This window comes from Lissotriton vulgaris, chromosome 11 (genome assembly GCF_964263255.1).
Source record: "Lissotriton vulgaris chromosome 11, aLisVul1.2, whole genome shotgun sequence".
NCBI lineage: Eukaryota > Metazoa > Chordata > Amphibia > Caudata > Salamandridae > Lissotriton > Lissotriton vulgaris.
The window spans coordinates 1,049,752,166-1,049,767,442 of record NC_141699.1 but is presented as its reverse complement, the minus strand read 5'-3'; the positions used below and the strand labels follow the sequence as shown (position 1 = coordinate 1,049,767,442).

Here is a 15,277-nt window from a genome sequence, read left to right as displayed (position 1 = left end):
TTGCAAGCCATGTATGTTAAAAAGTGACCTAAATGAACAAGCGGATGTTGAGTTTATTCATGAGGGCCTTGTAACACCGAGGGAAGATCCAGCAGGCATCACATTATGTTTAAGTTTGTAGATTTATATAGCGTGTCTTATCACCCGTGAGGGTATCCAGGTGCTGACCATGAGCACGGAGAGATTAAGTGATTTGCACAAAATCACAGAATGTTGCGCCACCGCTGAGACTCGAACCCGGATCCCCATCTCCCAAGTCAGCAGCTCTGGCCGGTGTGCCACGTCCTCTTTGGTAGTGGAATTGACAGCTTTCTAAATTTGGAAACAGAAAGAGAATGCGTTATAACCCTAAATTGTGCTTTAGTTTTTTTTGGGTTTTTTTTGGAGGCAGTTACTATTTGATCAGCGACTGGAGAGAAGAGGAGTAGCTTTGTATTGAAATACATTTAAATGCATATGCTCACATCGGAAGCGTTAATGAGATCATTAACCCAATTAACAACAATGGGAAACACAGATCAAATTAGGAAAGTGTTACTAAAAGGAAAGATATGTCAAGAACACAATTGCTGTGCAATCTGCCGGATTTAAAAAAAAGAAAATACTTGATTTTTAGGTATGTTGAGTTTCTTGTCTTCTTTTGCTCCCTCAAGCAGCAATGGATTTTGTAGATGCTGGAACAGCACATTTACTATTCTAAATCCACCTCTAGAATATGTGATTAAAGAAAAACTAACCCAGTCGTGGAATATTTGGTGTTTTATTAAAACGTATTCAGGTATTTCAGAAGAGAATTGAAAATATATAATTTTGCAGTGCCCAGAAGTGCCGCCCTGAGGCTACTGCTCAAAGCTAAGCACTAAGGATACTGTATTTTTGAGAGGTGAGCACACAGGGCTGTTATCAACAAGAAAAAAGTCCATAAACACCCCCTAAATGAGGAACAATTGGGACTGTTTGGCCATTTGAGTACTTATTGAGGAGGAACGCATCTTCTGGTCCTCTAGAATTCAATCTCTTGGACGCACACAGATCTTCCCTCCATCCCACTTCATTGGCAGTCTGAAAGGACGAGTCGTGGGTGCTGGGATATTGCAAAGTTAATGATCGAGACTGAGAGAGGGAGGGAACAACAGAGGCTCACAGCCGGACTGGCTGTAGCAGGCACTGTGCATTTTCCCGGTGGGCCGCCAGGGTGGGGGCCGGTTTTGGGCCCCTGGGGATCTTTTTTTTGTTACCGGGGCTGGCAATATCACCCCCTGTAATAAAATCGGCCGAAATCGACCCTGGTAAACATCTCAGCAGGGCTGGTTTCGGTTCCTAGTCTGGCCTTGAAGAGGCCATGGTCCCAGATGTTATTAGTCCAGGGGCATCACCAGCTCTCCACTTTTTTTTACCTCCCTCAGTATTGTGTGGCTTGCAAACCCCATTTTAGCATCCCCTCTGTTAAACGCCAGGATTTGCGAAGCCCAGCCGTGGAGAGAGGCTAGCATTGGATATAATAGGTAAGACGAACAGGGCCTAGGCAGACGTGTATGAACCCCTCCCTGCAGAGTACTCTACTTCCTTAACCACAAAAAGCCACTGACCGCTGCTTGAGTAGTAGTCCAAACCTTGATTTTTCACCCACTGTGCCACTCTAGACTGAGACCCATCATCTGCATATGAGTACCAACCTTGCGCCTTATGGGAACAGTTCATTCCAAACTGCTAAGTGAGGGCCTCTCCAGAAGGGAACACAGCAATCCCAGACTGGTTTAGGCCTCATTAGGGCTCGTCAGTAAGATATAGCTAGGATCCTATGGCATAGCGATCAAAGGACCCACATTTGGGCAAACTCTTTGGGATTTAGGGTGTTACATCAAACACAGAAATGGGAATGGGAGGAATGCTTCCAAATAAGTATTACTACTGGCATCAGCTCCGGGTAGTGTTCCAAACCTTTGTTGTTCTCCCACTCTAAACAGAAGGCCCACCTTATGCAAATTAGTACTGACTCTGCTCCTCATGGGAAATTTCTCTTTCAAACTGCTAGGCAAGGCCCCCACCAGAAGGGAACACAAGCAACCTCAGAGCAGCCTTATTAGGTCTCGTCAGTGAGGTATAGCTTGGATCCATGGCACAGCGAGCAAGGGACCCACAGGTTACATGGTGGGCACAAAAAACTGTGGGTTGGAATGCCACCTAAGCAATTGCCAGTGGTTAGATTGTTTGCAGGCATTCCTCCCATCACCAAAAAGATCAGCTGATCTGTGCCAATTGTCAGGTGGTGGAGGGACATCCCTAAGAAAAGGGATTACACTGCAAGACCCTTTTTTGATGAAGACGTCTCATACCTCACACAGCAATATTTCATTTACTGTGGTGCAGCAAGTCCTGTGGGCCTTAACACAAGCTAAGAAAATTAATTCCTGCGCTGTGGTTTGGTTCTATCTCACTCAACATTAGAACAAAATATAAAAGCACTGCAAACAGTAGCCGCTTGCATTCTCTTGTTCCTATGCGCTTACTGTAAATGTTTACCACCAATGGCATGTAATTACGCAAAATGGCATAAGGGCATACTTTTGGGAATTTCAATTAACAAGCGTAATGAGAAATTCCTTAGATTAAGAACATTTCGGCAGCATAATTTACATTTCACCCAGGCCTAGTTATGTAACATTTCTTAGTATTGTGCTAAATCCCATTCTTGGCCAAAACGTAATAAGGGGCACCACAGTGTCATGGCAAGAACCACGTGTTACTGGTTAAATCTGTGGACAGTTTGATCTCTAATTAAAGAAAAAAGGGTAACCCTGTTTCCCTCAGAACCTGGGTATTTATAGTTAAACAAAAAGTGGTTATGTTGGGTAAGACCAATTGTTTTGAAAAATGCTTATTAATGCAATCAACAACAAGCACCCTCTGGTACACATCAAACTGAATGCTCAAAATACAAAGTCGTGGGATCAAGAGATTATATTGTACAATTTACAACAGAATTAATTCATTTAATATCTGAATTAGAATCATTCAAGGAAATTCAATGCATGATATGACCGTCAGAAAAAGTCCAATAGCGTGACTTTTTGGTGAATAGTGCTCAATGAGTGCAAGAATATATAGTGTAGCAAGAATTCCTATGTACAAATATATATAAGTGTTTCATTGGCCAGGTGCCGATTTTCAGCCAAGGATTCCTAGTGTTCCTATCAGGATCCTGGTGGTTCTGGACCTATGATATGCGTCGACGTTTCAACCCTCATGCGCCCCAGTAGGTGGTCGCGGCGGGTCTTTCTCAAGACAAGGTGATAACAGTTTGAGTTTCAGACCAGCGAGTCTCAGCCTGAATCAAAGCGGCGCAATGGCCAGTCGTATCTGGCTTAGCGAGAGAAATCTACAGATAAGGAGGTGCTTAGTCCCTCCCGTCAGCTGCAAAAGTTCGTTAAATATTTAAATTGTTTTTCGGAACTGATATTTTTCCCTGAATTTTAACATCTGGAAATGTTAAAGCTCATATAGAAATGTAAGTTTAAGCAGGCCCACTTTCTGACCTACTGGCCTGGATACCCTCTGTGGTGAGAAGTCTGCTGTACAAATCGACATAACATATCATGAACAAAAAACTAAAACAAATAGGCTTTTTTCACAATAATTCAGTCAGTGATTTCTTCTGAATAACTGATTTCCCTGGAGTTTTTTAGTATTTAGTGAACTGTCTCTTATAAAAGAACATTACTGTGAGTGATAAGTAATTTTCGACCTTCTCCAGCAGGTGGCACTACAATGTAATAGAAGATATCTTGCTTTCTTTGAGGGAAAAAACAAACAGCTGCAACAATGCCAAAACCTTGGTGGCTCATTGCCAGTATTAAAGCCTCTTTATTATTTTGCATTTTTCATGTTTACCAAGAATTTTCTCTGTGTTGCCACCAACAAATTGGCAAAACTCCTGACGGCCTATTCGACATACTATTGTAAAAACGCCAATGTAACTTATATAAATCTGCTCCACTAAAGGTGTTTATATGCAAATATCAGCAGTGATGTATTTTAAAGCACACAGCATTTCCACGACGTGTCCTATGTAGCCTACTGAGGCTTTAGGCGCTACGTAATTTGCTTTTCCACTTGGTTGTGGCAGTTTGTGTCCGGTTTCGCTTGCTGGATTGTTGAGGGGTGTTAGTGCCTGTCAAGGGTGTACTTTGTTGTGTATGGTGCATGTTGGGTGAAGAACTTTAATGGATTTGCTTAATGTTGAGTGGCCTTCTTACGTGTTGGCCAGCATGTTTTGTGTGTTTTTGGTCTAGAGGCTAAAACATTCCCTTGATATTTAATGCTGTTTAGGGAGAAAAAAGATGTAATCTGTGGATCTCAGGATTTAAGTGTGAGAGTGTGATGTTGCTACGCCTAGTGTAGTCTGTTAGGTTTGCTGGTTTAAGGCGCTTCACTTGTTGACGTCTGTTGTTCTTGCTTCCGGTGTGTCCTGTTGTACTCTCAACATTGGAGTCTGTAGTATAAAGTCTGTGTTCTCGAGAGTTCAGTTTTGTTTAGCTTGTGAGAAGAGGTGTTTGGTGGTTTTGTGGAGCAGTTAGTTGTGTATGTCCTTTGACTTTGTGTTGGCGCGTCTAGTGTAGTTTGTCCTTCTGGGTTCACTTGCTGCTGGGGGGACCATCTGTGTGGCACTAAGTGCTTTGGTGGTACCGTGTAGTAGTTGGTGCATTCCGTGAGTTCTGTTGGGTTTGCTTCCTGTTGTGTTTTAGTCATGGGTTCATTGCAGTGTTGTTAATGATAAGTTGTTTTCTTTATGTAATCAAAATATTGAAGTGTAAGCACATTCACAACCATATGATGTTAGCAGCGTGTTTCTTGTGTCAACATATATGTTTGTGGTTTCTCAGTATTGCCTTTTAAGTTTGGTGCATTTTCGACATATGTCGCAGCTGAAAGATAGATGTTGAGGAGGTTGGTTTTTTTAAATACTGATGGATAATGTCACAGTTCTGCCAGCATATACCTTGGCGTAGTGTTCACTGTGTAGGGTTCTGAGTTAGTGCAATTAGTCGGTTCTTGGTTTTGCTGAAGAACTTTTTCGTAAGAAAGAGGAAGTTAGAAAAAGGTTTGTATGATGGTCTCGGGTACATTACACCGCTGACCTGGAGATGGGCTATTCCCTTTCAAGTCTTATATCTTGGGAGTAGCCTGCTGTGGTTTTTAGCAGCTTGTGAGTCATGCATTTTGTTGCTTTCCTTGTCAAAGCTCCCAGCTGCGAGATCAGAGTAGAGTCTTGAAGTCCAAGCATGGGCAAATGTCAGAAAGAGAGGTGCCTGGATGAGGAAAGTTGCATTTTCTGTGTGTCTTTTTCTTTGAATTCTATATATTTTTCGGTGGGATTTGAAAAAATAGTTGTTTCTTATATTTTTGCAAATACAAAGTGGCGAGTGCTCGCGCAGGGGTGCGGAGACAGTTTGGGAGGTCACTGCAGCACTTTGAGGCTTGAAATTAAAGCGTGGACCTGCCCAGCACTGTCCAGTGAATGTGTTGTGCAGTGGCCAGATGGATGTTGCTAATTGCAGACAACAAGTTGGGTGGTATTGAAATAGTTTAAAGTTTAAGCATTCATTGACTGTTTTGTTGATCGCTTTGTGCCTTACAGTGATTTGAAGGTTATATTGCAGGAAGTGTATACAGAGACCAACTGTGGAGAGATGAGGTCACTGCTGTGAAGTTGGAGTGTGGCTGCTGTGGTTTGTGTGCACTGATCTCTGAGCAGTGAGAAGACTACTGGGGCATTAAGGTCCCTTCTCCATATGTCAGCAGTTAGTCTTGGGACCGAGGACTTATACGAGACGTTACAGCCAGAATTATGAGGAGCTCCGAGGAGTCTCATTGGCTTTCCTCAGTCAATGTTGCGGTCATATTGTGCTAATATCTCATTTTTCTGCCTGAACATTGTGGAATTGTGCTCTCACCTATATTAGAGCATTGGAATGTTTGGAGCTGCATTGAAAACAATGGAGTGCTCCTGACTTCTAATGGCTGTTGCTGTGAACAAACGTCTCATGAAGCGCGAGGTGATTTAAATCGTCTTGGGCTCTCTGAGGACTTTGTTTTGTTTCTTAGAACATTCTGCCCTTTAGTGGTGGAATGTTCAAATAGCCTCATAGCCCTCCGTAGTTGGGCTATACCGACGATTAAATGCCCGCTCCCTTGTTAAAGGCCCGAGCTGAACGCTGGAGTGGGCCTTTATTAGCCGTATAGCCCACTAGGGTGGGCTAAAAGGGTATACTAAAACACCTACACTATTGACAAGACCTGCTTACATTTCAGGTTCAAAGCAATTTACTAAGATGTGCCTAAATGTGCTTTTTTTCCAGCTGTCGGCTTCCAATGTGGAAGGGAAGAGCAATCCTAGTGAAATTTTAGTCTGCACAACGAGCCCAGATAGGCCGGGACCTCCGTCTACACCCACAGTAAATGGTCCAATCACAGCTCATTGTTTCAGTGTGAAGTGGGGTAAGCCCTTGAGATTCATTTTAGTGTTACTTAACACCCTGTGATTGTTTTCCTCCTTTCGTCATGATTTCCTCTCATGGTGAGCCAGACTGGAAAATGTTTAAAGAAAATGTTTGTTTCTGCTTTAGAAAATAGATATTGTGTGGTTACCTAGCAAAATGATACTTAAAGCCTGCTGAATTTTATGCAACTCATTATTTTGTGACTTGGCATGCCTAGAAAAGCATCAGAAAAGTTGGAGCTTCAAGATTAAAATGACAAATTGAAAAGTTCTCCTCCTAATTTGACCACAAGGAATCTTATAGGGGTTTTTATAGAAAGAATGTCAATAAATTGATTGTATCCCTAAAGTAGTCTAGTAAGGTATGGTGCATCTTCTCTGCAAGTAAAATGGCTAGGCCTAACACCAGTTAAAAACTATTACCTCTTGCTCCAAAGTGATTGTATAAAACCACTGCGAGTATTTTTTTGCATCTAAAAATATGATATGACCTTCCTTTATAGGTGCACACCCGGCACTCCTACTTTAGATTTCAGTGTTCGAGGCTTGTGGGTATGCGTTCTGAGCACGCTGACATACACTGTGTTAAATTACAGTTGAAATGTTGAGCAAATATGCTTTTGTTCCAGCGTTTCTCGTCCACAACTTTGGTAATTCTGGATCTCGATACGCTTACTTTCTATCTTGGTTCTCCAGTGGGTCTTTTATAAGTTGCACCGAGGGAAAGAGAGTTAGCATTTCAACGCCCAATCTAAATAATAATTAGCAGTGCAACCATTTGGCTACTCAATGAGGACCAGTAATCGTAGTCAAGTTCAAGGGTGTTTATTACAAATTAGTAATTAAATTCAAATAAATCGCTCTTAAGACCATACTATAAAGGTATAAAATAACATCAGTAAGTTGAAGTAAAATGAAGAAATTTAGAGAAACTAGAATCAAGCAAACAAGCAACACTGTAGTTGTGATACAAAATAGTATCATCAAAATTTGTTCCTCAGAAAACAGGTTCAGCTGATCTTTTCTGTATGTTAGTAATCTAAATCTACCAAGCAATGTCCAAAGCTATTGTATGGCTCAGTTATTTAAAGAGATTCAGAAAACAAAGGATCCAAAAAAGAGAATTGTGACAGGGCGCAAAAGGATGAGTAGGATGAGCACGAGCATCTTAGAAGCTCGGCCAAGAGTCTTCAGTAAGTCAGGGATCAGTATTAGCCTTAGCCACACTTAGGGAAGAAATCAAAAGGGCATAGAGATCCTTTCATGCGCTGGACAGTGGGGAATCAGAAAACAAATTAGCAGGGACTCCAAGAAGGGTTCTGCCAAGAGTCTGTTTAAAGGGGTTCAGCAAAGTAGTCCAGCCTACAGTCGGCAAAGAAAGTTTGAAAGCATCTCCTTTTCCCAGCCAGGGTGAATTGTAAGTTATAATCCAGAAGACGGTAGGGCAGCGCCCCTTTTGTCACATCATTGATAGAAGACCATTGTATTTATTTCAGTTCGAGGTTGATTCACACATTGCAGACTTTAACATCCAGCCCAATCCCACACTAGACATGGGAAGAGCATCTCCTTCACATGCTCAGGCCAAAACATAATGGACTTTTATTCATCTGCAGGTTTCTCATGTGCTTGTTGCCATGGTCGGATTCTCAGACAATGTATCTGTTGCCAGTACAAAATGTATCTACTTTAAACTAGCAAGTCGTGTGAATGCCTGCAAAATACCCATGTTAGCAGACAACTAAACACAGCTTCTATGAAATGCAGCTTGGTGATATACAGACCTACAGAGTCAAGCTAAGTTAAACATTTAATTCAATGTAGCACAGTATGTGCTAGCATTAATTCATATTTGCTTATATTAATTAGTGCACATGCATATTATAATATGCATGTGCACTAATTAATATAAGCAAATATTAATTAATGCTAGCGCATACTGTGCAAAAAATACAGTTGATGGACAGAATGCAGAACAATGTCTTATATTCATCCCAGTACAAAGATCTGGGCCTAAATCTATCGTGTTTTTGCACTCCACACCACCCTAGGTCAGATAATGGCTATATGCAAATCAGCCTTGACCCTGTGCCTCATGGGAACAGTCCAGCCCAAACTACCAAGCCATGTCTTTCCTAGACTGGAATCAAGCATCCAAGGACCGGTTTCTGGCTATCAGTCGTCTTCAACCAGGATAGCTTGACTCCAGTGATGTGGAGAGCCTGGGACTCACGTCTGAGCATACCCAGCCCACTCGGGGTGAAAATTGCAAAAAACACAGTTGATGGACAGAATGCAGAACAATGTCTTACATTCACCCCAGTACAAAGATCTGGGCCTAAATCCATCGTTTTTTTGCACTCCACACCACCCTAGGTCAGACAATGGCTATATGCAAATCAGCCTTGACCCTGTGCCTCATGGGCACAGTCCAGCCCGAACAACCAAGTCATGTCTTTCCTAGACCGGAATCAAGCATCCAAGACCGGTTTCTGGCTATCAGCCTTTTTCAGCCTGGATAGCTTGACTCCAGTGATGTACTGTGGGCATAGCATACCAGGTTCACTTGTGCACTTACACTTGTCATTCTGCACTATATTGATCACCAACGTTTGGTGAGGAAAGCTCTGGATATTCATACTATTTGACAAGAATCCACTTCACTTCCTACATTAATGGACCATGGGCATGCATAGGAGAGAGTGTTTGGTCATGGGTACGAAAATCCTACTCCCTGTAAATAAAGTCACCTTACTGGATTGCTCCTAAAGCTGCCTCATTGTCCTAAGCTACATTGTATTAACTAGTCATGGATTAGTAGTTCCAAATGAGTTAAGCATCACAAATAAGGAGTGCAATCCTAAAATAAGCATATAAACCATTACTGCTGCACAAAACAGTGCTGTGCTTCCATCCTCAAATCCTTCTGATCTCTAGGCAGTAAGAATCCTTTCATTCATAAGCTTTAAAACATTAGACATGCCATCCATTGACAAATGTTCTTTAGTCAAGCAGAATGTATCCGGGTATTGGGAAATGCGTGTTTCTTTTAAAAAGGCTAAATCAACGTTGCCTGGAAAAGAGGCCTGTCTGCACAAGCAATTCATCATGAGCTCATGAGACTTTGTTAAATCTACAATAGGCACTGAAGCAAGCATACATGTCAAGATGCTTTTAATCGAGAGTGCATTAGTGTTTCAGATATTCTGTCGCTGGCGCTCTCCCAGTAAATAAACGTATTGCCTGAAATTTGTTTCTGAGAAAGATCTGCAAATTTCTGCCATTTCTACTTCCATTTTGTGGCACTTGTTTCCACATGATACGAACACCGACGATGCCCACAAAGTGCATGATCAGTTTTTGTTTTGATGTACAAAACTCTAGGTTGAAGTTCAGTTCTGTTCTTAAGTGTTTTGTCCCCTTTGTCTTTAAGATCCTCCTGAGGATAACGGGGGCTCAGAAATCCTGAAATACCTACTAGAGATTGCAGAAGGAAACTCTGATGGTAAGTAATTTGCTTCAACATTGTTATTTTGTTTTATACCAGCACGTTCCCATTTCTCTCAGAGATAATTGTATGCAACATCTTACATCTCCTCACTGTCTTCCACTAAATAGCGTATTTCAAGTATGTTAACTCTCATTTTTTATATCTATATTGGGGGTGAGTTTTAGTGCTTCATCTCTTCTCTAATATTCTCAAAAATGTCCTATGCAGAATTTTTCTTTGTGTATATATTTTTAGCCATTGAAACAGGTACTTGAAGACCTCTTGGTCTTTATCTTTTGGTGGATTATTTAATCAGTATACTAACCATAATCTAGTAAAGAATCAAGCACATAGTATTGGAAAAAAATGGTTATTCCTACTTAGATTTGTGATTTTCTAAAATAGGAGTTATTCTTTTATCCTCCTTTTTATATTGATCTCTATCACTGTTTCATTTGTTTCTCAAACATTCAATTGTTATGCTTCACTATATATGCTTTTCCTTTACCAAGTTTGTGTCCCTAAACTCATTAGAATTGCTAGTTGCTTTGTAGTTTTTCTTCTTACTCTACATATACATGTTTAGTACAAAAGTACTTCTTATGAAATGAATTTCTAAAAATGTGTTTGGGCTTGTTTTATTCTTTAAGAGCTTTTATCGCATTATTTTAATTTCCTTCCTGGTTTTTTTATTTTTTGTATTTTTAGTTCCTCTTGGGTTCTCCTATGCTAGTTACTTCCGTACTCATTAACTAGCAATGTTCAGAAATAGAAATGCATTTCTGCCTAATTTCCCTATTTTTGGATATAAAAACATTGAAAAGAAAGCATGGTTTTGCAGCTTGAATCCTTTTCTGGATTCACATGCTGTGCATTACTCCACCATCTAGTGGTTGGGTCCGGAATTGTCTTTGTTTTTTTTGTTTTGTTTTGTTTTGTTTTTGTTTTGGTCGCTGTCGACCACAATTTGGTGCAATTTGGTACGTCCCCTGTGTGACGTCAGATGGTATCCTGGAGGTTGGTGTGCATGGTAACCATCTTCAGATTCTTTTTTCTGCCCTTGGTTCCGGAAGCAAGACAGGAAGCCCCGAAGAAATTTTTTATTTTTTCCCAAAAACTTCAAAAAAGAAGATTATGGAGAAATATTTTTTTGCATTCAGCGATTTTTCGTTTATTTCCTGCAAAGTAAACACTTACAGTGTTCCTCCTCAAGTTATTTGATCGGTCTCGTCGTGATTAGTCTTTGCCTCATTGCATTTTATTCCTTCGCTAATTTTTTATTGTCAACAAATGAATTATCCCATTGATTATATCCTCATATTTAAGTCTTGCCTAGAGAGTACATTGCTGTTATGTTGTTTTGCTTAGATTCCACCCATTGCTTTCCATTTGGCTGCTTCATTGTCTAGCTTATTAGACTGTTTCTTATTGGTCAGCTGCCATATACTTACTTCCTCTTCGTATGTTTGTCTGTCCCCTGGAGCATGGACTCATTATTCGTGTCCATCCACGACTCTTTTTTTAGCAGCACTTTTTACTTTGTGTTTAAGCACACTACCAAAATGAGTCCTTAGCTAGCTCCCTTGGGTAATTCGCCCCCTCCATGCTCCTTCCTCCCTTGTCCTTCTTGCTTGACCACATCTGCCCACCCTACCTTGATGTCTCTGTTATTGTTTGCCACCGTCCTCCTTCCATTATTGCCCCAAGCCCTCCTACCCTCTGTTGTTCATCAGCTTGACTTTCATCCCCTCCCTATCATCCACGTGCTTGCCCCAAGTCACAGTTTTCCACCCCCCCCCCCTGTCCAATGCCTGTTGTCCCTGTTGTTCCCAAACTCACCCTCTCTACCTCTGTGTTACTTCCTTCCTCTCACCCTGCAATAAACTTGCAGGTCGTATCATACAGCTTTTTTTTCCACACCTTCCATTGTCCATGTCGGTCCCCAAATGTCCCCTTGCTCCGTGTTGCTCCCCCACCCGCCAGCAATAAAAAATAAAAAGTGCAATGACACAGCAGAGCTGGCCATGTTATAACACTTTTTTCCCCTTTGTTTTCTGCAATGATGCACAACTGTACAACGTGGCAAAAATACATTGATAAAGCCAATCGTCCTATTGTCATGTGGTATATTAGCTTTGCTAATACTTTTTATCCTAGTTTTGATGCCCAATATGCTCTTTCCTCTTATATTTTACTCTCCTGACTCATATTGGTTTTCCACATCATTGTTTGTTCTACGCTCTTATGAAGTCCATCATATATTAGCGGTATCTGCGGAGTACTTGGTGTTATGTTTTTCATATTTACATATCATAAAATCTTCCATTGGTATGTATGGCCTCATAGCATTTTACAGTTAGGGGCTCCTGAGGCTTTCATCGTAGATTAGGGACTGATTTAGCTTGTCATTATGCGCTGCAGGCGTTATTTTAGCATCAAATGTTTGGGCATGTGGTATGTCTTAGCTTTGTTGGATTTATGTGTGTTTGTGATGCATCTGTATGAGGCAATTCTATCAAATGTGTTTACTTGAATATTTGTTTGTGCCGCGTCTTGGTGACGAGTGCTGGATCCTCATAGCCGACTATGGCCCAGATAGCGGGTTACGTTGTACAGCCAGGATGGACGACCAGACCCGTATCAACCAGTTCCAATGCATCACCGACCATGCATCTACACTCGGCTCACCCCTGCTTTGCTTATTGGTTATGTTAGTAGAGTTCAAACACACTATTGTATTTTTTTTATTTATTCTAATAACAGATCTAAGCAGTGCTGCATCAATGTAACTTTCTGCCTCTTAATGTGTGTGTGGGAAGGTTTATGCAGCAGCTGCACTTAATGTATTGCTCGGGGCTTTTAAATGACAAGTGTTCGGTGAGCGGGGGACTTGTCTGCCTTATTTAAAAAAAATAGCTTAATCTTGTTAGAATTGTTTTTTTATTAAATCTATGTAGCTCTTCTGAGCGGAGCACTGAGTGCACGTCTTTGAGATTCTCTCCTCCCATAATGTTTAAAGTGGAGCCTTGGACTGACAGGTGTGCTGGAGGGCAGAGAACACAAGTTTCTTCTCTCTCTGTAAAGAGGTCATTGGTATTAGAAACTGCATTAAGAAAGGGAGGTGATCATGGTTACATTATCCCCAGACCGGTTGTAAACATGGCAGTGATTTTCCGGACATATATATACACATACCACAGAGTAGAGCTTGGGCTTGTATTTGCAGCTCTTGGCAGGTAGACAGGCGCCCACTGCCAATCATTGTCAGTTTCAGCCACAATTTTGTAATTTCACTCACCTTATTAGGGCACAGTGTCCCTCCTCCAAGAGGTTTCTGGAAAGGGGAGGCCTTGCCTACTTAACCCCTTGGCCGCAGCAGTATTTCTGCTGCAGCGCTAAGGGGGAGGGGGGCCGCATGGCGCCGCCATGCTCGTGACGGAACCACTCCGTCACGAGTCGCGGTGGCGCTGTGCTTGTGACGGAATGGTTCCGTCACGGCCCGCCCGCTCAATGGAACGCTCAGCCCAGGCGCAGAGTCAGCGGCGCGCAGGCGCGGCGGCCGGGCCGTGACGGAACCATTCCGTCACCAGCACAGCCCCACCGTGGCTCGTGACGGAATGGTTCCGTCACGCGCATGCAAGGGGTTAAAGAATACACTGTGACACCAGAAGTAGGCAGATACTTTATCAAAACGATCTGCTGGAACTGAACCTGGAGTTAAAGGTAGCTGTAAAAGAAAAAAAAAAGAATGATTCCTTGTGTAATGTAACTGATGCTCCTGTACAGGTCTCCAATACATTTTGGTCGAGTTTGCGCTATATAAAAATTGCAACAAAAAAAAAAGAAAATGGGGGATGGGCAGTCCTTACGAACAGCAACCATCCCCGATCTGGCGCACTTCTTTCGTACAAGTAAAACTATACCAGTAATGGTAATGCTTATGATACATGCACCAGCAGTGACGTAAAATGCCCCTTTGAACAGGCTTGATGGTCGCGATGAGTGTAGCGATCTAAATCACTAAATGTAGTTAAAATATTCACATTATTTCGGCACATTTTGACATTGGAAGGGTGTGCTTGTATAGGATGCATTTAAATTCGAACTTAATAACTTGTGTTTTTAATTGTACTTGCTACCACATACTTACTGATTATTAGCCCTGTAATTACTATATACTACTATAACCACATGAATGCATTTCATTTCTTAACTCCGGAAGGACAAAAGATCGTAGTCTGTTCTGCCATAATCAAACCAGAAAGCAGCCTACAGAATTCAAAAATTGAGTGATTAACACACTAAGCTATCTTTCATAGGTCGTTTCATCCGTAACCGCAGCTATGTGAGGTTATTTGTGATTTTATGTATGACGTCACAAGCATTAGGTTTTTGAAGTGAGCAGATAGATTGTTGGCCCAATCCCAAAGTTTCACCTTGTGATAAGCCAAGCTGCCAGGATACAACCACCCATGCTGTCTGGATCTAGCGGCTCCCATCAACTTCCTATGGCCTCTCTTTCCTATGCACCAGTTGTGGCTGGTGCAGGTTGGCCTCCACCAGTTAGTACAATGAAATGTGCCTGAGGTGGCTTAAAGCAATGACAGTGTAGCTTTAAGTGTTATGTGATGCACAGTGGTCCATCCCTGCCCCACAGGCATGGAACAAGACAATCCATAATGAACTGTACAATTAACATTTTGTCCTCACTCTCTCTGAAACTAATTAGAGCAAAGTTTTGTGCTTCTAGGCATACTGTCAAATATGTTAACACTGCAAGTTTCTGCATTAAAGAAACTACTAGTCTGCATGTGCAGAGTCTAGACTAGAGACATAAAAATCTAGCCTGCAGGTAGCCATATGCCAAATGTAATTTATTAAAAACAAATTAATCGCATCTTATTTATATTTATGCCTCTTTTTTGTTTTTCCCTCAAGTGAAGGATGTGATAGTCCTTGTTACTTCGCCTGCATCACACATTGAGATTTTTTTTATTTGGGCTAGAACCTCTTAACTACAAATATAACATTTTCATTTTAGACGACTCATTCCACAATTCCAGTTTTAAGAAAAGAGATCCCCTTCAATAGAACTAGTTATGAAATTCACAAGGAATAAAGTAAATTATGAAAGAATTCTATTGTGACATGAGAGAGCTGAGCACATGTGCCTCCTTCCCGACACCCCACTTCTTCCTGATTACCCCATCTTTGCCCTGCCGCTCCCCACTTTCCCTCTCATGTGTAGTTGATTATTGCTCTTCTGTTCATGTTAGAAGTTTTTTTGT

General features: G+C 41.5%; 1 protein-coding gene across 4 annotated transcripts in view; it reads left to right on the top strand.

Moving 5' to 3' along the window:
* Positions 1–15,277, top strand: part of FNDC3B (fibronectin type III domain containing 3B) — a 534,350-nt gene that overhangs the window by 439,164 nt on the left and 79,909 nt on the right. For all 4 annotated transcript variants that reach the window (XM_086944392.1, XM_086944390.1, XM_086944391.1 and 1 more), the window contains 2 exons: positions 6,360–6,498; positions 9,933–10,004. In XM_086944392.1, coding sequence (XP_086800518.1) covers positions 6,360–6,498; positions 9,933–10,004 — 211 coding nt within the window. The remainder of the gene's footprint in view (positions 1–6,359; positions 6,499–9,932; positions 10,005–15,277) is intronic.